General features: G+C 35.5%; 3 protein-coding genes across 3 annotated transcripts in view; 1 reads left to right on the top strand and 2 right to left on the bottom strand.

Moving 5' to 3' along the window:
* Positions 1–7,103, bottom strand: part of LOC101743468 (uncharacterized) — a 39,279-nt gene extending 32,176 nt beyond the window's left edge. Inside the window, exon 1 of the mRNA XM_062668261.1 lies at positions 5,883–7,103. Within this exon, the coding sequence (XP_062524245.1) occupies positions 5,883–6,268 (386 nt within the window). The 5' untranslated portion in view covers positions 6,269–7,103. The remainder of the gene's footprint in view (positions 1–5,882) is intronic.
* A 6,068-nt stretch (positions 7,104–13,171) lies between these two features.
* LOC101743606 (major facilitator superfamily domain-containing protein 1) lies at positions 13,172–22,035 on the top strand. Its single transcript, XM_004930942.5, has 11 exons — positions 13,172–13,592; positions 13,691–13,816; positions 13,959–14,109; positions 15,056–15,181; positions 15,753–15,958; positions 16,434–16,647; positions 17,390–17,603; positions 18,869–18,966; positions 19,341–19,453; positions 19,919–20,012; positions 21,671–22,035. The coding sequence occupies exons 2-11, from the start codon at positions 13,693–13,695 to the stop codon at positions 21,876–21,878; spliced, it is 1,548 nt and encodes a 515-aa protein (XP_004930999.2). The 5' UTR covers positions 13,172–13,592; positions 13,691–13,692; the 3' UTR covers positions 21,879–22,035.
* LOC101743747 (probable palmitoyltransferase ZDHHC24) lies at positions 21,970–24,435 on the bottom strand. Its single transcript, XM_038010541.2, has 2 exons — positions 24,130–24,435; positions 21,970–23,650 (listed from the first exon to the last, which is right to left on the bottom strand). The coding sequence occupies exon 2, from the start codon at positions 23,560–23,562 to the stop codon at positions 22,720–22,722; it is 843 nt and encodes a 280-aa protein (XP_037866469.1). The 5' UTR covers positions 23,563–23,650; positions 24,130–24,435; the 3' UTR covers positions 21,970–22,719.
* Between the last annotated feature and the right edge of the window lie 2,503 nt (positions 24,436–26,938).

Raw genomic sequence — 26,938 nt, 5'->3', positions numbered from 1 at the left:
AAGTTAATGTTTAAAAGAGCGGTTACAGTTTTATAGACATTTTCGCTTCATACATAAAGCCACATTTTTATAAGCTACGAATTTAATGAGAACTCTTAGTATGGGCGAATGACCTTCGCTCGGATTTCTCCAATGCGAATGATATTTAATACTGATATATAACACTGATATATTTAATACTAATACTTAATACTGATGTATGATAATACATAATGCTTTGTCAGCCGCATATGGCTGACAATTTTCAAACCAATTGAACCTCGACAGCCGTACGTGGCGGGCACCTTTTTATTTATAATATTTATGTTATTATATTAAATAATAATATAAAAATATAACCAAATTGTTTTAAAGACTTTTCGTTAAATCCGGAGATAAATTTTTAAACAAAATTATAAGAACAGTTTATTTGTCAGCACAGCATATTTTGCTGCTCATATTATCAAATTTTACTGTGTAAGTGACATGCAATGCAACAATACGTCGATGGACACATTTAGAGGAACGCAAAAAAGCTCAATTTCCTCGCTTATAATTATTGTGCATATAAGCCACGAATATCAGATAATAATAATAATAAAAAACAGAAAACGAGTTTCATTTCTTTAAGTAATATGTATATATTAATTATTACATTCTTTCATCAACCTTCGAATTTTTATGCAAATTTTTTAATTTAGTTTTTATTATTAGGTTATTGTTGTTTGTCGGGATAAGTGTGAATGCAAATCAACTGAGAATTTCAAATGCAAATGCCACTATTGTTTGCTGTAGGGTTGTGTTACCTTAATAGAAATTTGGCACATATGTAATCGGGCTTAAAAGTTTCGAGTATCAACATTTGTGGTATACCGTTAAGTTGTGAAACGGTCTATAGGTACATAAGAGCTTACACAAAAATCGCAGTAGAGTAACGTAAAGATAAACCATAACGACTGGAAAACTGGTTCACCGTAACCAGCGTAGTTAGAAACCGGGCCATGAATCTATCTGAGGTAAGAACGAACTTAAGATGTTCGGGAGCTTAGGGTAAGCCTTAGAACAGTAAGCATACGACTCAATTTTGTCAGAATAAATTCACACTTGGCTGCCAGAGGTTCTCTTTTTATTGCATGCCATCGGGTAATTTCACCCATAGACACAGCCCACGGAGTTTCTCGCCGGATCTTCTCAGTGGGTCGCGTTTCCGATCCGGTGGTAGATTCTGTGAAGCACTGCTTTTGCTAGGGTCAGTGTTAGCAACACTCCGGTTTGAGCCCCGTGAGCTCACCTACACACGTTAGGGTGAAGCTGAAATTGCCTCTCAAGGCTATCAGCATAGATAGGAAAAAAAAGGTAATTTCAAGTTAATTCTACTTGCAATAACGAAGATTGAAATAACAAGCATGAAGTCAAGTTTTATTCACAAATCATCACAGGTTTAGCCTGAGGCTAGACGATGGAGCGGTTTAACTCTGAAGGAATGTTGTGTATGTCACCCCATACAAAAAACTCCCGTGTTTGTATGGGGCTACATACAGAACTCCGTGTGATTGAAAAGGGATTGCCAACAGCAGCACGATTTGTAGCTGATGTTTTACAGAAAACTATATAGCGAATTTGCTATTTTCATAAGAAATACATCTTTTTGCATAATGCACGTACCCAAACTGCGGTCGTAATTATCCAATACTTTTGAGTAGTTAAAATTAATGCTATGGTGGGTGGCAACATGCTCATCAAACTTAAGCCCATGGATAGAGCATGTATGAGTTAAGTTGATGTCGTCGTAGCTTAAATAATGGGACTGCTGTCGAGCAACTATGCCTATGTATCGAATCTCGTAAGCAGGCATTAGTTTTTCCAATGAAATGCGTACTAAGTCGTATTGACGTACGAATTTTACGTTGAGGGATTAACATCGTATAATAACAATAAAAACCCGCAAAAAATATAATTTACATAATTATTATACAATACAGACGACGTCCTGTCTCAAAGCAGTATCTATATTGTGATGTCTCTATGAAGACTCTACGTCTCTATTAAGACTATGTTTAACATCTTATCCTGCTGGATAATTTAGATATTAAATCATGATAACAATTTTGCATTACAGAAACGACTCTTCTGTATGCCTCTATCACACTATGTATTGCTTCTGGAGCGAAAAATAAGTAAGTAAGCATTTGGTAGATTTTTTCTTATGTGTTTTCCATTGGAATTTAATAGCGAATCGAAACACATAGCATGACTTCTGATGATTTCTAATGTGTGCTGGATATTAACAATTTATAATATCCATACATGACTATGCGACATGATTATCCAGGAAATAAGCAGGCGTGGATTGAATATATCGCTGATCAAAGAAAGTTCCGAAATGTTGATTGAAAGGAAAGTTATCAAAATAAACCGGAACACTTTAAATATGAATTGAGAATTTTTAGAAGTTGGTTCATAGTGTTGTAATTTATAATGTCATAGCACAGAGAATGCAATATATCGGATACAAAAAACTTATGACACTTCTACAAAAATGTTCAGATTTCTTCACAAATCTCTTTCTTTATACATATACATATTATAAGCTTGAATTTTTCATAAGCTCTCGTATTTCCTGGAGCATGAAAGCTTTGCCTATTTTATGTCGCTAATTCAGGGGTATTAAGTTAAACAGTACGAATAATCAAAACCAGTATCGTGATTTGTTATTTCTTTTATAAAAGGCATAAAGCTCACTTTTGATAATTTTTTCAATGTGCACTAAGGATTCGTCATATTTACATACCTTATGTTGATTTAGATTTTGATTTAAGATACAATTTGTTTATTTACTTGGCCTAAGAATATCTTTATTTTATTATTTTGATAAACCAAATTTACGTATTATAATACTGGATTTTTAATCCATATGTTTGACTTAAAAGTAACTAAAATGGAAACCAACAGTCAGGTGCCAAAAATGTCTCAATCGTCGCAATGACGGTTTGACCTGACTGTTAAAAGCTTATTGAGCATTATTATGATTTTAAGCTGAATGAAACAGAAATTAAAAAGAGACAAGCATAAATCTATTGGATTTAGCTGACGCCAAAATGAGATAGATATAAAAGGCTTTTCATTAAGAGCGCTCGAACTTAAAAATAAAATAAAAAAAGCCTGTTCGACTCCGCTGTAGGAGGTCTATCCTGGTGGACCAATTTTCTACAACATCTTCGCACAAATGGGGCTCAATTTCACGAGAGCGCGAGTTATGTTGGCCTTCAGGGCGGCAATAGACTGTAGGTACGATCTCGGTGGCTAGTTGACGTTGCCAACACGCGAGATGACGAAGCCTTCCAATTTCTTATCTAATATTTTAATGTTTCCCAAGCTGTATGGCAAGTAGCACTGTTCTGTTGGAAACACATGTTTGTGAGATCCATACCATTTATCCTAAGTCACAAAAAGTTGGTTATCATCGTCCGATATCGGTCGCCATTGACAGTGAGCGCGGCTCCTTGTGCATCTTCGAAGGAATAAGGGCCGCTGATACCGCTGGACAAGCGTGTGGCATTACATGGTGAAATGTCACGACTAAATATGTGTTCTTGCCAAATTTGACAGCTATCACTTTACCATGATGGCGGCTTTGAGCTGTCAAAGTTCGAGCGTCCCTAATGAAAAACCATAGTGAAAAACCCTATATGTACTTCTGACACCTTCACTTTTAACACGTGCATATCACACGTTTCTTTTATTGTTTAATTTTATTATTTTACTGCTAATACAGCTCTTTAATCCATCAGTCTTACCAATATTTAAGTATGTTCAATGATTTTCTTAACTCTCCTCGTAACTTTTCCTAATTGCGGCGTACCAAAGCATTTTGGTGTTGGGAGGATGACTTCCTTTGTAATATGTTATTAGTGCAATTGAATCTACAATCTTGTCTTTAGTCTACTTTTAACCTTTACGTGTCTTAGGTTTCGTGATCGGTTTCAATGTTCCAATATTACATTACATCAACAAGCAATTTAATCATCTCATTGGTGTATCTAGTGGTTAGTGACTAACGATTCAATTTCAATCAGAGTCCAGTATTTTTATTGAGGACTAGCTGACCCGGCAGACTTCGTAGTGCCTCAATCGAAAAATAAAAGACCTAAACTTTTGTATAAAATAAACTTAAAACAAACAAAATGAATTCGTCCGGCGGGGGACACATCAAAGGGAAAACAAATTTGTTATTTTTATGTAATTCCGAGCATTTATTTATCTACCTTTTAAATCTTCTCTGGACTTCCACAAATAATTCAAGACCAAAATTAGCTAAATCTGTCCAGCTGTTCTCGAGTTTTAGCGAGACTAACGAACAGCAATTCATTTTTATATATATATAGATATTTTGCGGGGTATATGTGTACTTGGTCTTGAATCATATTTGTATGAACGCGGTACATGCTGTACAATCAGAACGTTAGGCATCTAATGTTATAGTTCATTATTTCGACTTTGTATTGAATTATTGTAATTAATATTATATAGTATAAGAAGAGAAGAGAATCGCAACTTTGAGTGTTAATGAACAATGTGAATTATCGTATTATAAAATGAAACTTAAAAAACATGCTTATGATCGAAGGTGAAGCAATACGCTGATACTATTTCATGAGTAATCGTTCTGCTCTGTTTTAGTTCAAGGTCCTTTATTTACGACCTAAATTTTGAAATTTTGTTAGTTTTTTAGTTAATTAAGTTAGTTGAGAAAAAAGAAAATTGTTTTTATTTCAAAACGACTAGGTCAGTGAGTTTACTACACCTCACATACATCTATAAATTGGTTTTAAATGCCTATCAAACGCTACTACATTAATATTACAACTTATCTCAATACTGAAAGCAAAACCCTAATTGAGTTTAACCATTATCTTGATTAGGATTCGTAAGTAGTTTGTTTACGTATTACATATATTGATTCAATGATAAGACAATATAATTTTCACTTTACCAAATTTTCTTTACGATCAGTTTAAGCTCTTATTATGTCATTTTAGTTGTTACTCATCGCACGAATTGTATTATTATTAAATTTCAATGCTAGATACTCGTGACGAACTAACAATGTTGCGACTTTTAATTCTATTATGCTAATAATTAAATAATTTCAATTAGTTTTACGATAGTTAAAATGAGATAAATTGTAGATAACCTATAAGCAACTAAAAGGTTTTTGAAACAAAATTTAAAAAAATTGCGCTTTTGCATTAATTAATTAAATAAAGAAGAATAAAAAAAACAGCTGCAAAATATAAATGTTGACTTAAAATGAACATATACATAAATAAATAATATATATAAAATATACATACATATTATATGTACATGCATATTTTCAGGTAAGTTAACGAGCACAATGTATTATGTACTGTATACTATGTATTATGTATTCTATAGGTAATGCTGTTTGTGTACAAATACATTATTTGTAAAAAACGAGTAATACTTTCAAAAAAGAATAATAATACTTTCGAAAATAGGCAATATGAATTTTAGAATAAATTGTTCTTGAATACCTACTGAAGTATCCACCATTAATAATTATATCAATTGAATTCATATCAGCCCAAAGTTCCGGAGCAATTTAATGGAACTGTCCGCGCCAATGACAAGGTCAATTGACACAGCAGCTTAACAGCACTATAAAGTGATGATATTGTTATCACATGTTATCAGTGGGCATCGATCGATGTGAACATTTCCACTGAGATTGGGCCATGAGGCACTTTCACCGCGCCGATACACGCGTTTTCTAGCGAAACACCGAACTCAATTATTAATAGCAGCCTATTTTTGGAGTCGCTTCGGACGCGAGTTTGCGCTCGGGCATGTGCGAGGCCCGGGCGAAGTCACTATCTCACCTGGGCCAGGTGTAGACGCCCGATACTTCAAAACCGAAGTTCCAAGAACCGGCGTAGGCTCCTTGGGCTTTAGGCCCAGTGCACACTCCGTGGCCATGGGCCTTGCCGTCATCCCAACTACCACAATATGTACCACCATCGTCAAAGTCGAATCGGCCACCGTTGAGGCCGCGCTGCGGGGGGTTTCCGCTAGCAGCGTGCGCGGCATCGGCTAGCTCGCTCGGCTGCATCACGCGAAGCCGTGGTGCCGCGGAGGGGAGGGCCTCCCGCGCGCACCCTCCACCGAGCTCGCGGTATAAATAAACATCAGCTGGGCATGTCGCGCCGCGGCGCGCTGCCGAGTGAACACCGCTCCGTTCCTGCGCGAGGAGCACTGCGCGTCGCATCCGCCCCTCGTCCGTCTTCCTCACCCCGCCCGCCCTGGCCGTGCCACGTACACACCCCGCCCGCCCTATTGTCGCCACTCGCTACAATCAACCATTGTATTTACGACATACGACAACATATAATTTCATTCAACTACAATATAACTTTTAAATTGAATTTGTTAATATAAGAAATACATGAGATGTGTTTTTTTTCGTTAATCAGCCATTACATCCATACTAATTTTTTTGATTTCGAATCTAATTACAATACAATTTTTTAATTAGAACCAAGCTAAAGTATTATTATATCTCTATTTGGAGAAGTTTTTGCATCTTTTAATTTGCAAGTTTGCAGCGCAATATTCAAGTTTTATTTGAGGAAGGTGGCAGATACTGGATACATTATGCAAGTCGTCACTAACAGTCTCTGGAAATCTATGCGGTAGCTATGCCCCTGGCCAATGTTCAGCCATGATGGTGATGAATCATTGATAATTTCTTATTAAATTGTATATACGGATGAGCGAACTCATGGTACACCTGGTGATTAGTGTTATTATTATATTATCCATTCACATGGATCATGTGAATGCTAACACTCACTTTGAGAAATGAGGTCCAAGTCTTATCTTAAAAATATCTATAGCAAGATTGAGTTTATTGTAAAATATCTTCTATTAAATGATAACTACTCTCTCTCTCTCTCTCCAGCTCTACTGGCCTGCGGCAGAAAAAACAGATTGTGAATGCCTACATGTATGAATTTACGTTCACGGTACCAGTTATTACGCTAATTTATAAACTTATCGTGATGGATAATTTAAAGAAAAATAAAATACCTATGTACTTTATTGTAAATTATTGTTTGAATGACATTGGTTGCAGCTTATAAGCTTATAAGTTATTAAACAATGCCAAAGGCACAATCGAATCGCAACGTACCGCTGAAGCTTTATTAGACTTATTGGCGATAATTCTTTTCAAAAATTTCAACGTTTCTGTTTATGATAAGACTTTTTAATGTAAAATTATTTTTGTCAATTTAGTGTTATGGTATTATATTATAATAGGTTGGGGGGAAAACATACCTACCTACCTACATACTTTAGTTAAATGTAAATAAACTATATTAAAAAATGTTGTGAATTTTCTTAAAAAATGCAAAGAAACTTTTTCCCCAACCTATTATATGGTGCATAGCTATTTGTTTAGTCTGAAAGTGCACCAGTATGACAAAATGCAAAAAAGCTGCAAGTGATTTTCGAATTTCTGTAGAAATTTTATAAATTTTTTAGCAAATGTCTACCATATTAATTAAAGACATTATATTATTCGAAGTCGTCGTGGCCTAACGGATAAGACGTCCGGTGCATTTGTGTTGAGCGCGATGCACCGGTGTTCGAATCTCAGGCGGGTACCAATTTTTCTAATGAAATAGGTACTAAACAAATGTTCACGATTGACTTCCACGATGAAGGAATAACATCGTGTAATAAAAATGAAACGCGCAAAATTATAATTTGCGTAATTACTGGTGGTGGTCTTGTGAGTCCGGACGGATAGGTACCACCGCCTTGCCGCGATGATATGTAGGCGAAGTAAAATGTCCCTTAGAAATAAGGTGACACTCTACAAAACTTGCATACGCCCCGTCATGACCTATGCAAGTGTAGTGTTCGCTCACGCGGCCCGCATACACTTAAAATCATTCCAAATCATTCAATCCCGTTTTTGCAGGATAGCCGTCGGAGCCCCGTGGTTCGTCAGGAACGTCGACCTCCATGACGACCTGGACTTAGAGTCCATCAGTAAGTATCTTCAGTCGGCGTCCATGCGCCACTTCGATAAAGCGGCACGACACGAGAACCCTCTCATCGTGGCCGCCGGTAACTACATTCCCGATCCTGCGGACAGAATGGAAAGCAGTCGACGTCGCCCAAAACACGTCATCTCGAATCCTCCCGATCCACTAACGGTGCTTTTAGGTACTTTAAGCACCGGTCACCGTTCTCGTCGAACCCGTCGCTTGCGACGAAGGGCTCGACGAGTAAATTAACTCTCAGACACAGCCCACTGAGTTTCTCGCCGGATCTTCTCAGTGGGTCGCGTTTCCGATCCGGTGGTAGATTCTGCGAAGCACGGCTCTTGCTAGGGTTCGTGTTAGCAACATCGTCAGGTTGAGCTCCGTGAGCTCACCTACTAAAGTTAGGGTTACGCTGACATAGCCTCTCAAGGCTATCAGGTTAGGTAGGGAAAAAAAAAAAAAAGCCTTGCCTATTTCTGCCGTGAAGCAGTAATGCATTTCGGTTTGAAGGGTGGAGCAGCCGTTGTAACTAAACTAGACACCTTAGAACTTATATCTCAAGGTGGGTGGCGCATTTACGTTGTGGATGTCTATGGGCTCCAGTAACCACTTAACACCAGATGGGTTGTGAGCTCGTCCACCCACCTAAGCAATAAATAATAAAAAAATTATAATTTTTTATTAAAATCAGGAATGTTTTCGTTCTCGATGTTACTCCTTTGCCTTTACAGTTGATAAAAAGCTATGACACCAGTTGATAAAATTAAATGATGATGATATTTTGGTGGGAATTCAGTAGGTATTATTCAGGTTTAAATGAGTAATAAAAGTAGTCCGTTTAGTACCTATCTGTAAAACTTCTTTCCAAAAGTCCACTGACAAAGTCCTGGAAAATAACCACCATTTTACTGAGACTATATTATTTCATCCCATATGATCTCGTTTCATTCATTCAATAATTTTATCCCAATTATTGTCTCATATTAGTCTTCATTTCATTTATGTAGCACATATATTTTTTCATAAAACAGAAAATATATAAAAGATTAGACTGTATGGTATGATATCTTCGCATTTTCAGTTTAAAAAATGTGATATATGCCAAACTGTTGCTCTATGAAGATATTTTTGGTGGGAGCACATAGCGGAGTTGTGTGAATTGTTTTATTTTGTCTATTTAGCGTTTTTTCAGATTTAAATGTGTAATAGCAGTGGATTATTAACTGCTTAGTATCTGTGAAAGAGCAGAAATGTATGAAAATGAAACAAAAACACTGGACGTAGCTTCTCGAGATCCTCCAAAAAGTCAACTGACTGATTGATGATTTTAGTAAATAACCACCATTTTACTGAGATTAAATTTCATCCCATATCATCTCAGCTCATTTCATTTCAATTCATGCCAATCAGTTATTGTATCAAATTAATCAACTTCATTTCATTTAACTTCATATTATCATTGTTCATAAAAAAAAATTTAGAAGATTAGTTCATATGGTATGATACTTTTGCCATTCCAGATGGAAAAATAGAACTACTTGAATGACATTGATTAAAATGATGCTTGTTCGATATTGCCATTACACTTCAAAAGTAACAAAATGCGCGTATTTTGAAATTATCAAGACATTTATATCTTTTGACAATTCTCACCGTTTTTGACGATCTTCATCAGACCGTCGTATTGTCTTATTAGATTATGTTACGCTGCGTTTTTCAGTGCGTAATCGCCATTCGAGAAACTTTTAACACAAATAAACCTATAAATTGTAAAAGATACCAAAACTTTATTAAGGAACTTCTTCTTCTTTGTCTCCACCTTGTCCCAATAAGTGGGGTCGGCACAGCAAATTTTTCTTCATTCTCTTCTATCAGCGGTCATCTCAACACTCACTCCTCTCTCTCTCATATCGTTATTCACACACCCCATCCATGTCTTCTTTGGTCGACCTCTTCCCACTCTACCTTGCACTACCATTTCCATACATCTCCTAGTCACGTGCATCTCTCTCCTCTCATCAGTCTCTGCGCATCGTATGTCGATACCACGCTAACCGTCCACTCTATAATTTGTCAATCACCGGGGCTACTTTAACAGGTCTATAGATCGTTTTGTAAATTTTCCCCTTGAGCTTAAAGAGCATTCTACGATCGCATGCTGTTGCAGAGACCTGTCGCCATTTCACCCAACCAGCGTTTATTCGGCTCGCTACGTCACGGTCTATGTAGCCGTCGTTCTAAAGTATAGAGCCGAGGTACTTCTAGTCGAAGCACACTGGCAGGGATACACCATCTAAGGCAATTGGCGCGAAGTCTGAAGAACCACCAAAATCACAGAACATCGGTTTATGTTCGAATGATCTTCAAATCCGCGTTTTCGAACCTTTCTTTCCATTTTGTTAATCTCCTCTGTACTTTAGACTCTTCCTTTTCAACGAGAACAATGTCGAACAGCATACATGCGCCTCCTCCTGTATGTCAGATGTTAGGGCATCCATTAATAGGATGAACAGGTAAGGGCTTAAAGCTGATCCCTGGTACAAGCCTACCGCCACACTGAACTCGTCGGTATCGCCAGCTGTGGAGCGTTCACTACAGAACCTCACGGGGAATCCTACCATACGTTTTTTCCAAATCAACTAACACCACTTGTGAAGTATAAATAATTTTACCCACCAGTCCCGGTGAAACTGGAAAGGCCTCCGGGCCACAGGTAATCCTCCGAACATAAAATATACCTAAATATTTTGGCAGTAAAAAGGCAAAAAAATTGTTTTCTAACAAAAATGGAGACATTATTCGACCGATATACAGGACAGTCTAATATTGAATGTTTTCTTTATTTTTACCGACATTGTCATTCTTGATTCCTTTATAGGTTTACTTTACTTTACTTTACCCGTTTACTTTACTGTAGCTTGCTTTGTACAGTGTTGAAATTTTGTTCTTTTTTGTCTCCAAAATAGACTGGCTTTCCTGGCGGTACTGAGTTTATCACTGTACATTGACAGATTCTCCGGTCACCGTTCTCGTCGAACCCGTCGCTTGCGACGAAGGGCTTGACGAGTAAATTAACCCTCAGACACAGCCCACTGAGTTTCTCGCCGGATCTTCTCAGTGGGTCGCGTTTCCGATCCGGTGGGAGATTCTGCGAAGCACGGCGCTTGCTAGGGTTCGTGTTAGCAACGTCGCCAGGTTTGAGCCCCGTGAGCTCACCTACTAGTTAAGGTTACGCTGGAATAGCCTCTCAAGGCTACCAGCTTAGGTAGGATAAAAAAAAAGACAGATTCTTTGGCGGGAGTTTGAAACGAAAGGGCGCAAAATTTGAATTTTTTTGAAAAGAAAAAACATAATATTGTATATATTTGTATTTAAGTGTTTTTGTCTGTAAATAACTAATAATAAGTTGAGTGTTTAGAAATGGTGGGTAACGAGGGCGGGGGTGGCGATCCCCTCGCCCCCGTAGAAAAACGGGGCAGGACAATAAACAGTGAAAACAACCTTAACACAAACCTGATTACAAGACTTTGTCCGGAAAACTCTATTTCTACGGAATTTAAAGTATTCGTCAAATCTAGTACGAACGAAAGACTAGGAAACAAAAGTCCAATTTATTTGAACCACATATTCTCAAATGGAATCAAGATTTAGTCAAAGCATAGGGCTAAAATTTCAATTTATTATGGTCCATTATTTTCGAGTCGAGGAGGGAGGGGAGTGTAAGGGCTTACCACTGCACCATCACCAAGCCGCAGATCCCCATGGCTATGAAGATATCCATGCCGAATTTTTTAGATTAAAATTGCATTATTTAACAAACTCGAAGGGAGCTTAAGTTTGAACCCACCTTATCTTCGGCGCTGCGGGAAGAGCAGCCCTTCTGCCCTTGCGTGCCGAAGCACGGTCACTCGTGCTCCGCTCCGCAGCTTCGGGCGAGGACTGCTCTCCGTCCGCGCCTCCGGTTTTTTATTAACACTCTAGATATGTAGAGCAGACAAGTCCAGGTGGAAAGTGGGGAGCTATGATTCGGTTTTCGATATTTTTCGAATATTTATGCAATTTTATTACCAAAACACGAACAATTTTACTATTTTATATTTAATCTTATTTAAAAAGATATTTTATTACAGACCGATAAAAAGACGCTATAAAAAATGCGTCATTTCACGTTCCGTTCCACAGTGTAAACAATTTTTTTTACTTTTTGTGTAAAAAATTCAATATAATTACTTATTACAGCAACAATTACTGTGCACATTAATTACAACAAATTTACTATGTAAATATATTAAAATAATAAAACATATTTCGGTAAAAACATTACATAAAATTTAATAAAATACACGTTTACCGTGAATGGAACGTGAAACGTCAACTGTGACGTTTACCTTGACGAAAAAAATTATATCTCGTAAACCGTAAATCTCCGCAACTTGAAATTTTGCAAAAAGCTTTCTATTTATGAGTACTATCTACAAAAAAATTGTGAACTTCCAAATCGACGGACCGTAAAAGAAAGTGTAGCCCCAATCTTTAAATTAAATTAAAAATACATTAAAAAATTTGACATTACAAAAAAAAAAACGTGAAAGTGAAACGTGAAACATATTTGAACTTAACTACCGTACTCTTTGATAGCCGCGCCAATAAAGAAACGAATCTAAAATGGCGGCGGCGACCATGCGCTCTCACTCTAAGCTATTCCTGTCTTTAGTCGCACACAGCGTGTACTGCATGCAAAAAAATTGTCAATTCTGACTTTGTTCTCAGATGCGGTCTGTTTTCTCTCAAATTCTGTTGTTATTTGTTGCATTTGTTCGTTATTTCGTGGTTATTTTGTTATTTATTTTACACCTCCCCCTCTGCCAGGGCACCAAAGTAAAGTAAAGTACATTTTCATTTGTTTTTTTTATATTTTTTTAAAATAAACAACTTTTTCTTTCTATATTGCTTTTTATTTGTTGACCCTACCATCTGTCAGTGCTGGTACATAGACGCCATTTTCGATTCCTTTCTTTACTGGCGCGGCTATATGAAAATAATGTGTTGTGAACATAGACCCAGGTTTCATACTTCAGTGTTTGGAAGTGAATGACCTTCGCTAGAAGTAATAGTGTTCTGTGTGAATGACTGCCGCGACGTTTATTGAATCAATGGTGTTACTATTGAGCAAATAACTTCTTTGACAATATGAAAACAAAGATTTGGCTTAAAAGTCTAGTAACCAGGCCAAATTACAAAAAAAACATTGGAGATTGACAATTGACATTTGTTTGTTAATTTGTGATATTGACACCTTTTATTTTTATTTTGTATGAGTATTTTTACGAGTCGGAGACTGAATCAGTGTATATTCCTTGTTTTAAAGTACTAACGAGGAAAGTAAATTAAACATTAAGAACCTCACGTTACTTCTGAAAGAAATAGATTAGTTTTAACTCTCATCTAAATAATAAAAACAACAATTTATCATGAATTGCAAGCAATTCAGCCTTGCTTTTCATTGAAATTGAATTAATGCAGTATATTTTTTATAAGGTATGTATATTAGAACAGTTAAATTTTCCGTTCTCGAAACAGCCATATTTATACCAAAGTTTATCAATATATAAGATTCTCTTTTGATTTGCGTACAGTTATGGATAATCCCGAGGCTAGTGGGAGTAGTAGAACTCCACAGATATCACCCACATCATGGCGCCATCCTGCAAATAGGATACATCGGTTTATCGCTCTTCTGTTAATGTGCTTTCTTTGTTTTGGTAAGTACTTTTACTTCTTACTTTATTTTGAATAAAATAAAAGAATTATCATAGCTAAGTTTTAAAACAATTAAAAGAAATATAATTAAACAGTTTTTCAATGTATATGTACTTAACATTTAAATAAGGTTTTTATTCCCAGGTTCATATTTCTGTTACGACACACCAGGTGCCCTCGTAGATAACTTCAAAGATGACACACATTTGACAACTTCCCAGTTTACTTTACTTTATTCTATATATTCATGGCCCAATGTTATATTATGCTTTATTGGTGGATACTTAGTTGACAGGTAGGTTATTTAATATTTTGTAAATTGGCTCTTATTTTTTTTATTCTATTGCTTTGGTGGGTGGACGACCTCACGGCCCAGCTGACCTTAAGTGGTACCAGAGCCCAGAAAAATCTACAGCGTAAATGCCACCACCTACCTTGAGATATGAGTTCTAAGGTCTCAGTATTGTTACAATGGTAGCCCCACCCTTCATACCAAAACGCATTACTGCTTTACGGCAGAAATAGGCAGGGTGGTGGTACCTATCCGCGCGGACTCACAAGACACCTTACGACTAGTAATTATGCAAATTATAATTTTGCGGCTTTGATATACTAAAATGTTTCCCTGAGCGTTATGCCATCCCCTTCTTCATACGAGACTTGTGGAGAGTACTTAAAAGTAGGCAGCGGCTTTGGCTCTGCCCCTGGCATTGTTGACGTCCATGGGCGACGGTAACCATTTAGCGTAACTTACTATTAGATGAGTTAATTCCTGGATGGAAGAATACAGTTGATTGAAATCTATTATACTAAAACTGAGTATTGTGTTAATTGTAATGTATGATTAATTACTGCTAAGAGAATAAATACTACTGATAGTAGTTATTCAAATTGGTCTTGTTTATCATGTTTGTGTAACACTGTATAATCTATTTACTATCTGCTCAGCATACTAAGTCCATATGTATATGAATCACAATTGAATTGATAAAGCTTGAATAAACGTTCATGTGATAATGTGCTGTTTTATGAATGTGCTATGTACTTACTCATTAAAGAAAAATGTTACATTTCAAATAATCAACAACAAAAAAACAAAATTAATTTCTAAATCCAAATAACTAAAAACTTTATTTACATACATAGGATTTTTTATCATCCTCATAAATGTTTTCTTTTCGGAACTGATGTCTATGTCTATAATTTGACTTTTAAGAATTCACATAGTGGTTTTTTTTCAGATATTTTGGTGTAAGATTAGGAACAGTAATATACATGACCATTGTTTTTATTGGAGCTGTCATATTCGCAAGTGGTGTCTATATAAATACATACTGGCTGATGATACTTGGAAGATTCGTATTTGGGTATTTTATATTTAAATAAATTGAAATAATTATAATTCATGGTAAGACCTGTATATGATGGTGGAATGGCATATTGTGAACTTTGCAAGTATTGCCACCGTCCTGCATATGCTAGTATTTTCTAGGTGTAATGAATTTGAAAATTGGCCTTATTATATTTTTATATTAACACATATTTTTTTTATTGCTTAGATGGTTGGACGAGCTCACAGCCCACCTGATGTTAAGTAGTAACCGGAGCCCATAGACATCTACACCTCGACACATGAGTTGTAAGGTCTCATTTTTCAACAGTACAACGGCTGCCCCAATCTTCAAACCTAAACGCATTACTGCTTCACTGTAGAAGTTGGTGGGGTGGTGGTACCTACCCGTGCAGCCTCACAAGACGTCCTACCATCACTATATTCGTTTAATTAGTGTAAATTAAAAGCAAATTGGAAAATATAAAAAAATGTATATAAAAAACATGCAAATCTTGAAATTAGCTCAAATATAGTGAAATGATCATTATTACGCAGGGTTATGCACCATAAAATTTTAATTATTGAAGTTCTCTTTGTTCTTTCAGTATTGGTGGAGAATCATTACAAGTAGTAGTCAATAATTATGTAGTTCTGTGGTTTAAAGGAAAAGAACTAAACATGGTGTTTGGGCTACAATTATCATTCTCTAGGTTCGGTAGTACTGTGAACTTTTGGATAATGGAACCCATTTATAGATGGATTGGCAACTACTACATAGGCTATGAGCGTTTAGGAGTTACTCTATTTATAGGTAAGATCTCTTAATGTGTCCACATTGAACATTTTTGGTATTGAATGATGTTGTGTCACTAAAGTGCAATAATTAAAGCTCGTGCAAAATTAATGCATTAAAAAAAGTGGCAAAAACAAAAATCATTTGACTTATGGCATGATTAAGGCATGTAAAAAAGGAATTACACATATAATTATTATTTGCCATAGAAATTTAGTTTAGACCAAAAGCTATTTTTATAATAATAATAAAAATAAATGTATTATATTATTTTCTGTTCATATCCTTCTGTTAATATCGACATCAGAGCGAAAATATCGTATGTATTGTTTATGAAAGAAGCTTATTTGGAGTTACTACCTGTAGAACATAGTTTTTTTTTAGATCTATTTAAAATATTGTATAGAAAAACACTATAGCATATATTATTTGACCTTGTGTCAGATGTTGAAAATTTTCCTAATGAATATCATAACTGTAATTATTCTTTCAGCATCAATGACTTGCTTTGTTTCCCTTCTGTGTGGAATAATATTAGGCTGGATGGACTACAGAGCCGAAAAGATCCTAAACAGACAAGAAGAGAGCATGAACGAGGAACCGTTTCACTTGAAAGACATAATGCACTTCAGATCAGAGTTTTGGCTTATTTCTGTCATAGCTGTTGTATACTATTTAGCTTTATTTCCGTTTATTGCATTAGGAAAGTGAGTATTCGTTTTTTTGTCTCATATTATTAATCTATCCATGAATAAATGTGTACCACGCTTCACTACGAGAGAATGCGGAGCTAAAGTCCATAATAATAATATGAAGATAAACAAACGGATCTTGGTTAAAATATATAGCAAAAACATATTCGCCTTTGTGGACACTATACTGACTGTAACTATATTGAGACCCTAGAAATTATATCTCAAGGTGTGTGGCGCATTTACGTTGTAGATATCTATGGGCTCCAGGAACCACTTAACACCATGTGGGCTGTGAGCTCGGTCACACATATAAGCAATAAAAAAAAGACATTCAATCGTACATTTTTGTCATTAATCAAATCAAGTTACGAATTTAAACACTTAATTGAGTTTCGATTACATTCTAACTCTTTCTTATCTTATTATTTACAAATACGTTTTTCTTTGTCTTATGTAATACAATAAATAACATATATGGAATATAGTGACGTCATTGACGATTCCGCATTCGAAGCAAGGATATTATTAGATTAATAATGATTGCGATCGATCCGTCATCGCTATTGAAATATATTTTCTTGATGAACACCAACAAATAGAAAAAAGAGTAACTGAAAAAAACTTTAAGCTCAAATGGGTTAGTTGTATTTATTTATTGAACGTATGTTCGGGCGACTCATCACTTGTTATAATGTATTATTCTACATATCTATAGGAATTATAAACTTATATAGTGCATTGTTTTGTATTGCAGATTATTTTTCGAACGGAAATTCGACTTTTCACCTCAAGATGCGAACACGGTCAATTCAATGGTTTATCTGTTATCTGCAGCACTGAGTCCCTTTTTTGGCATCCTGATCGATAAAACTGGTAGAAACGTGACTTGGGTTATTATAAGTATCGTCCTGACCTTGTGTGGACATTTCTTGATGGCATTTACATTCTTCAATCCTTATATAGGTGTCGTGAGTATGATTTTGTATATTTTAGGGGGGGTCTATATCTTATATTTTTAATGGTTTGGTTTCGAGGGCTCTGTAGTTTGAAGGGTTTTGTGTTGCCATTCTCGTTTATTTTTGAAGTTATACTTCTTTAGGCGCGTTATGAAAAAGTGATGAGAGTGAAATTTTACGATGCGCGCGCACCGTGACACAAAATTAACAGAATGAAGTAGCCCACTAAATCGCTCATTACAATACGACCGACGTAACTTAGCGAGTCTGAATATAGCCGCAGGTGAACTTTCCGAACCGTACCGAGAATTACCGAATTTATACGAGGTCAAGAAAAGGGATGTCCAATATGCGTGTTTGAGGATGTTGTTTAATCGATTTTTTTTCAAATTGATTAAAATTTAAATTAAAAAAAAAAATTATTAAAAATAAAGTATAATTTCTTACGCGCGTACTTAAGTACACGCACCCTTTTTTTCGCTAAGTGGGTATTTTGGGAATGGGTACAAATTAAAGCACGTAAATACACGAAAAGATCGTCAGCAAGCCGAGTTGACGTGGTATCTGACAATGGACACGCCCATCAATGTCAAACACACACAAAAAAACTCAACCAACAATCAGTACTAAAATGATTTTATTTAAAGTTCTCATAAGCAATGCAACCAAACACTACGCTTACACAGCTGGTATCGGCGGACATAGCCGTTATCAAATACAGTTTTACAATGTATAAATTATCATAATATACATAATATTAATACGCACGCATAGTTGATGTCACGCGATATTATTTAAACATGTGAAAGATATTATTACAGTTTCTTTTAGTACTAGTAATTCGTGTACTTAATTAATTAGTGACTGTGATAAATGGTATACGAGTTTCAAGATGAGAGCTTGCTCTCGCGTCCACTCAACGTCCGCGTCAACAATAAAATAACACCTTTTTAAACCCCATCCGTGCGTACCCACCACCACCCCTTAGGCTACCGGCGATTAGGTAGAAAAAAAAAACGAATTGTATTGACTAAATATTTATTTATCACCAGGATGTTGCTTACGTCCACCAATCTAATATTATGTATTAAGCGTCATCTATTGTCTGGAAAATGAGTGGAAAAATAATGGGATTTGAACGATTTGAATACTGACACTAACGTTCTTTTCTTTTACAGCTTTAACTCAACTCGTAAGATTATATTTCGTGAATACACTGGATAACCTCTTTCCAAATTATTTAGTTGTTTTCAAAACAAATCCTTATTGTGTTACAGATTTTATTAGGAATTTCTTACTCATTATTGTCGAGTGGTTTGTGGCCCTTGGTCGCGCTGATTGTACCCGAGAGTCAACTGGGAACTGCGTATGGAATGTATGAAATTATGTTTAATAATTTATTGCAAAAAATACTAATATGTATGTATATATTGGTTAGGTATATGGACGAGTTCACGGCCCATCCGGTGTTAAGTGGTTACTGGAGCCCATAAACATTAACAACGTAAATGCCGCAACTCACTTTGACAAACGTGCCATTTTTATAGTACAACGACTGCCTCGCTCTTCAAACCGAAACGCATTACTGCTTCATGGCAGGAATAGGCAGGGTGGTGGTACCTACCCGTGCGGACTCACTAGACACCTTAGCACCAGTAAATACTAATGGTAGGTATATCAAATAAAATATTAATTTTATTAGGTTTGACAACATTGAATTTAAGTGCAATATAAGTGTAATGTTCGCAGATGTCAGGCAGTACAAAATATGGGATTAGCAGTGGTCATCATTGCGGCGGGAGTCATCGTCGATAAATACGGATACTTAATGTTGGAAATGTTCTTCCTCGGCTGTCTTTTTAGTGAGTTACGTTTAAGTGTGATAAATGTTATATTTTGAGTCTGAGAAATGGGAAGATGTACTCGTCACCATGATCTGGTCAAGCGCTAACCAAAACTCTTGGCGTAGACTTATGAGGCCTACCGCATCTACGTTAGTTGCATGGGATCATGACTAAACGAACTTTTAAAGGACAATTCCCAAAAGTGGGCCAACTTCGTGACAAAACTATTTGTACTTGAAAAACTATGCCTTATTTTTTCTTAAAATAAACAGAACGTTGGCGCTAATCCTTGCGGGTACAGCATTGCCTTGTATGACGTGGCACGCAGATTAAACGTGCTTACGTCATATTGTTTTTTTTTTCATAATTGTATGAATATTTGACACTGCTCTAGACTTGGACTTATTAGTCAACACTTGCTACAATACAACAAGTGTGTGTTTTATTTATATATTATATACTATAATAAAAATATATTTTCAGTTTCACTGATAGCTGCTGTCTTCATTTACATAATCGATTCTGCGAACAACGGTATTTTGAATATGTCTCCAAATATGCGAGAAAGTACGAAGAGGTTTGTGGTTTTTATTTTATTTAATCTGTGTTATCTGTTTTTTTTCCCTACCTATTCGCTGGTAGCCTAGGGGGCTGTTCCAGCTACGCCCGAACGGGTAGATGAGCTCACGGGCTCAACTTGAGAGAATTTGTTAGGTAACACCAGCCCTAGCAAGAGTGGCGTTTCGCAGAATCTATCACTGCGAATATTTGGCGAGAAACTCAGTGGGCTGTGTCTATGTGGGTTAGTTCGCTCGTTGAACTCTTTGTCGTAATTGACAAGGACGGTGATCGGTGCTTGAAGTCTATAAGCACCTATATTGGATCCGGGGGATCCGTCAAACCATTTTTCGGGCGACGGCGGCTTAGCGTTGCCCCGTAGCCAGGGTCGGATGTGTAATTAACAGCGACCATGATGAGAGGGTTAAGTACGGTAAAAAGGAAAGATAATATTAAAAAAAATATATCGCAATATTCGGTATTTCTTTGTTATGAAATTTTATATTTAACCATTTTAGTGCGAAGCTTATTTTAACATATTTTTTAGAAATTTAAAACGGATTTAAAAAAAAGGTACCTTATTGAAAATATTAAGTTAAAAAAATACAAAAATCAATGCTAAATACATAGCAATTCTTTTTTAAAAGGTTACATAATAAGTCATTAATTTATCAAAAACTTATACATACACGCGTTAAAACAAGTCCGTACAGGTCGACACCTATCTATAGTCAATCTGCGCAATAGTCAGTATTCCGACGTTCTGCATTTTATACGCTTTAATAGAGTCGATCTATTGACAGTTAGCGCTCAAAGGGTTAAAATTAATAACTCTTCAAGAGACGGTATAAAATAGCGACCAAATTCAATCATAACCTATTGTGTATAACCTAGTGTTTTTTTTAACTGCTCTCGCACCATGCTGTGACGCTTCAGATTTTAGGTAGTCATGCTACCTATGCTACCTATGTCATGCTACCTATTGACATGGACGGATAGTAACCATGTAACTGCTTGTTAAATTAGGTGCGTACGTCATATATTTGTTAATGAATTTATTTGTACTTACCACGTCCTTACGGAACCACCCGATCTATAAACGCAATTATTAGACGCCTGTAGCTCTAGCACTAAGACCAGGCATACGAATACTGGTAACCGTACTCGTCGGAGTTTGATGTGAAACTCATCTCATAAAATAAGCCCGCTGAGTTTTTTGGATCTTCTCAGCGGGTCGCGATTCCGATTCGGCAGTAAATTCTTTCGTGAAACAGCTTCCCTCGAGCTTCCAGTTTGATTAGTGCGAGTTTTTTAACGTTCTCGATAGCGTAAAAGTTAACTCGTATGCACTTGGAACAGCGCCCCTAGCGGCAAACGAAGGAAAAAGTTATAACTCCATTCATATTTTAGTTAACATTTAATTTTATACTATCGAGAACGTTAAAAAACTCGCACTACGCACACAGGTCTCATTCGGAGGCGTTCGGGCAGTCGATAGCAAATGCAACGTCTTCTTGAATTCGAAATCTTCTACCTTACCTGGTGAAATTGAAAAGACCTTCGGGTCACCAGTAAACCTTCCATTAAAAAAAAAGACTTAGTTATGTGAAAATCTCTTAGGTGTTCAAGTATCACATGTAAGAAAGAATACATTTAACACAATTATTTTTATTACAGTCAAAGGAGAGTCGATGGTGTTGGTGAAACAGCAAATTTGTTAGAAAATGAAGACTTTACTGATCAAGAAGAAACTGACTCTCGAGTTCAAGAGGAGAAACAGCCTTCAGTCGCTCCACGTGACTCCGCTCTGGTCCAGTCAGACAGAATACGATCCAGATACTTAGCACAAATATTGCCAAATACTAACATTCCAGAACGACAATAAAACGGCTTAATAATTTTTAATTATAGGATATATTATTTTTATTGTATATTGATCTTATAGATACGATTATAGTGGTAAATGAAACTTACTGTGACATTAAATATTTTATTAAATATAAACAGTACAATAATTGAATAAAATATGACTTAAAGTATAATTCATTTGATTCTTTTAAACAAAGGTGTAAGGCACTGTATCACTTTAGAATGTTAAACTTCATAATATCCTTAAATAACTATTAATTCTTTTCTAAACTATCAAAATAGTATACCCATGCATTTTTTTTAAAGTTACTAATTATTATCATGATAAATGCTTCAAAACATGCCATTAGCAACAATGCATGCACAGTGCTAAAATGGAAATTGTGTTGAATTTGATTATTTGAAATTGAGAACTAGTGAAAAACCACCACAGTCAGCTAGTTAAATTTATTAAAAAAAACTTTCGTAATCGTGCACAATCTATCGAACTTATTATTACTATGATTAAAACCTTTCCAGAAATAGAATAATTCCTCTGAATAAACATAAAAATACAGACAATAGCAAATGGCTTAAGTATATCATAGAATATTTCTGTACTGTAGAGCAACTAGCATAAATAGGGGTAATCAATGTAGAAGATTCTGCTTTAAAGAAGTAGGAACTATACAGACCATACATTTGTGTGATAAGCCCAAGTCAGTCTGATTTTGTGAACAACAAACCATACTTCCGTATTCTGTGTAATTGATTATTTGCTATAAATCAGTCAAAATCACATCACTAGCCAATTAACATACATGTGAATTTTTTATGTTGTCCGATTGAGTATTACAAATTTTAAACAGTTATTCTTTTTATTCACGCTTACTATAATCATTCCACTCACTACCATCTCCAGGTAGATCACTTTTAATAAACGGTGATACCCAAGTTAAGTACCACTTGGTACCAAGAACTTCAATCAGATTTAATTTTATTCCTTTATTATGTATAAAGTTTTCAGTGTATGATTTCATTTCAGGAACAATTCGACCTTTCATAATGTTATTAAAATGATAGATGAAAAGAAATCCACTAAAGAGACCAATAATAAAATTGATCACTACTAAGAATACATAAACACTTTCAGGGCCAAAATCTACCACAAAACTTGCAAGTGGAAAAATAAATTTAATTATTATAAAACCATGATTCCAAGTTATGAAAACTGACAGAAATATTACATTATAATAAAATGAGTACATCATAGCAATGAATATATAGAATGTAAAACAAATGAAGAATCTATGGTTATAATATCCCACACAACAAGCAAAAAAAGTACAATGATGGTCCCTTTTTAATATGCAGATATCACATGTGTCACAATGCCAGGCTCTGGGTGGTCTCAAACATTCACAAACTGAACAAAAAGTCCAGCCATCTTTTTTATGACTATTTAAAAATTTACCCTTAATACTTGTATCAGTTAACATGCCATATATCATATTTCCAATAATATTGTGTAATAAGAATGTTGCACAAAACATGTGAATAAAATGTGACATTGTCCATTGTGTTACAACGGTTGGCAGTACTACACATAGTTCGAAATACAAAAATGCTGGTATTAACAATAACAATATTATCAAATACAAACTGTGTTCCAGTATTCTCCTCAATTGTTTATTTTTCACAGATTCTAATTTAATGAGCATTTTTTTGTGGATTTAGGTCTGTCTGCATTTATCTTCATGAAGCAAAAAAGCAACAAGCATTGTGATACACAAGAACAAGTTCTACCATCTGAAACAACTTAAATCTTTAGAAACGAAAGTGACAGTAGTTTGATTAACATAATATAATTATAGGTGTAGGTAATATTAGGCTATTTTCTGTAAATATTATAAATACCATAATTACGAATGCAAATGGAGAGCTTTGAAATGGGAAAACTTAATCAAGGATTAAGATTTCAGCAAGGCACTGCTGGTTTTACAAAACAACAAGGCCTTTTACTTCCAGTATTCTATCTAGCATATAGGAGTAAGTATTCAAAATAACTGGTGTTTTAAGAGTAATTTTTCATTGTCTATGATGGTATACGGCCCCCCTGTTGATAATAGGTCAGTATTAATCATAATTTAATAATAATTGATGCTGTTTACAAAGTTCTGACCAAAGAAGCCATGCCTACCTACTCCTATATTCTGAAACAGTGGTGAGAGGAACATGTACGTATAAAACAAAGATAATACTTCACGTTTGAAAAAAACATTACTCACCACTTGTAAATATATTTTTTCAATTCTAAACAATTATTTAGTGAATGTAAATCGCATACATACACTCGATATTTCAGATGTAAGCTTATGTTTATTTAAGGTAATTGAATTTGACAATTGTCAGATATTTTCGTGTCAGCTGTTTGTAGTACCGTAAAATGGGGCGATTAGGGATTGAGAGCCGAATCGGGAAAAACTGGGAAAATCTTTCGACGCTCAATATTAGTTTTATATTCGTTGCAAAATTTTCCATTTTTTGTAGTTTAATAGTAGAATGTTGAAAGTTTACAAAACAACTCTGAATATGCATGATAATAACTACTAACTTATAAAAAATCGCGTTTCAAATAACTTCCTGTGGTGGTAATTATTTTAGTGCTAGAAACTTTGCTCTCTGTTATTTATTTGATAATAATAGAAGACGACTGTGATTTATAAACGTTATTTAGTGTTTGAACCATCATATATATTAAAGGTAAATCTCAGTTGTTATTGGTTTTAATGTATTTGATAAAATAAAAATACATGTAAAAACCTGTTGTTTTTGGGGATATTGGGGACGTCTTAGGTACAAATAACAACGAAAAAGGGGTCAATTGGGTTGAGAATACGTGAAATGGAAACGACCTAAGTATAAATAGGTACAGGTTTGTAGGGTTGTTTATGTAGATAAAACAATATTTTTTAAATTTGTTGGTAAAAATTTGGTTTATTCATGATGTTTTTGTCTAGAACTTTTATTCAAAATTATAAATGTGTTATTTTATTGTTTAGTAAATATTTATATTATCAGTTACGTAGTGTTTTCTATTTTTAGATATGCCTCACGTGTACCTATCAAAGAGTGCAAAGCCTTATAAGAGATATGATCCCTTAATATTAAAAACAGCAACAGAAGCCTATGAAATTGGGAATAAGTCCTCATTTCATAGCTAAGCAATTTAATATAAGTAAGTCGATTTTGCACAGACATGTAACAAGAACAATGAAATCTCAAGGTGGACAAAAATGTCTAAGTAATACATAATAAAATATTTAATATTTGTTCAGAGTGGGAGTATTCATCTGATTAATCCATGGAATAATTTGAGTGAATATTTTCATCATTTCATTCATTTCATCATTCGTCATTATTCAGGTTTTTAATGTGTAGTAATGGTGGCTTTTAATCGTTTAGCATCAGTGAAGGTGATAAGAGTAGGAAAATGGAACAAGGACGCTGTACATGGCTTCTCGGGTTAATCGAAAAAAATTAAGTTTCAGAACATTCTTACCAATTTATTGGGAAGTTATTTAAAGAAATCTCATCCTATAATGAACATAATGTATTGTAATTTTAAATAATATAACTTCATTTCAGTCCGCTCCACATTTCTGTGTATTATGTGTAGCAAGAAGCCAATTGCGATACTAAAAATAAGAAGAACCACATATAGCCTAATTAACTATCTAATAATATGTGGTGTAATCAACGTAAGATAATGTAGAATATAAGATTTTGTTACATTAAACAATCGCTTACAGATCATGGGGTAGTGTCGACCGAGTAGGAACACGGCTCGGTCGCGTACTGACTTAATGTGGACCTTCTGTCGAGGGTGACGCCTAGGTACTTAGCCTTCGAAGCCGACGGTATGGGCTGGCCAAAGATTTTATTGGCGAGAATGGAGTTACCGCGGCTAACTCGTGACGTAGCAGTAGTGTCGGGAGGGCGATCACTTTTGCACGGCTAGGCGGCTGTGCTTTTCGTGGGGTTGATGTCAATACGCCACTTCCGGAACTACTGTCCTAAATTGGTGGCCGCGATCTTCCTACTCGAGTAGCAGATAGCCGTATCATCCGCAAAAAGAGCCGCCGACGATCATGCGCTCTCACTCTAAGCTATTGCTGTCTTTAGTCGCACACGGCGCGTACTGTATGCAAAAAAATATCAGTTCTGATTTTGTTGTTGAGTTCGAGTTGTGCGACTTGGATGACTGGCAGCAAAAGTGTCTACGCAAGTTGCATCCCAGATGAGACATCTCCCCCTCTGGCAGGGCATAAAATAAAGTAAAGTACTTTCACATTTGTTTTTTTATAATAAACAACTTTTTCTTTCTTTTTATTTGTTGACCCTACCGTCTGTCAGTTCAGGTACATAGATGCCATTTTCGATTCGTTTCTTTATTGGTACGGCTTATATATCGTTTGGCGTTGCCGCGCTATATGATAGTATGCATGTATATACCCAGTCTATAATATGTAGTAGCGACGGGACGCCATGCGCAAGCCAATTTTTCTATTATTTTTCATTCAGCGACACGAATTTGCTGTCGTAAATTATTATTTTATGCATACCTGTACAAAATAATATCAATGTATCACATCTGCCACTTCTGCCAGCCTTCCCGCGATGGCTTCATTTTTATAATTACAGAAGTCACGAAAAATATTAAATTTTTCTACCCAGCACATTTCACTCTGTTTAAGCCTGCTATATTCATATCGTTACCTTTTCTTACACTAGCGCTATTTCGGTGAGACTTACAACAATAACTTGCTGTTTACAGGTGGACACTTTTCAACTTAGCCCCCTCACAAGGTTGTCCTCCTTACTTCTACTCTCCATTCCCCAAAGAATGCGATTTTGACATCTATCAGTGCTATGACTAGTAGTGGGAATTATTACTAAACACATTTACACTAAAGTTTACTTTTTAATTAACACACGAAAAAGCAAAGTAAGTTAGCTGGAGCTCTACGAGATAACTCTGTTGTGAAAACATTTGAAATTATGCCATATTAAGCACACAGTTATACTATAGACAGA

Source organism: Bombyx mori, chromosome 4, assembly GCF_030269925.1.
Source record: "Bombyx mori chromosome 4, ASM3026992v2".
Taxonomy (NCBI): Eukaryota; Metazoa; Arthropoda; class Insecta; order Lepidoptera; family Bombycidae; genus Bombyx; species Bombyx mori.
The sequence above is the reverse complement of the archived record's forward strand: the minus strand, read 5'-3'. Positions and strand labels throughout refer to the sequence as shown.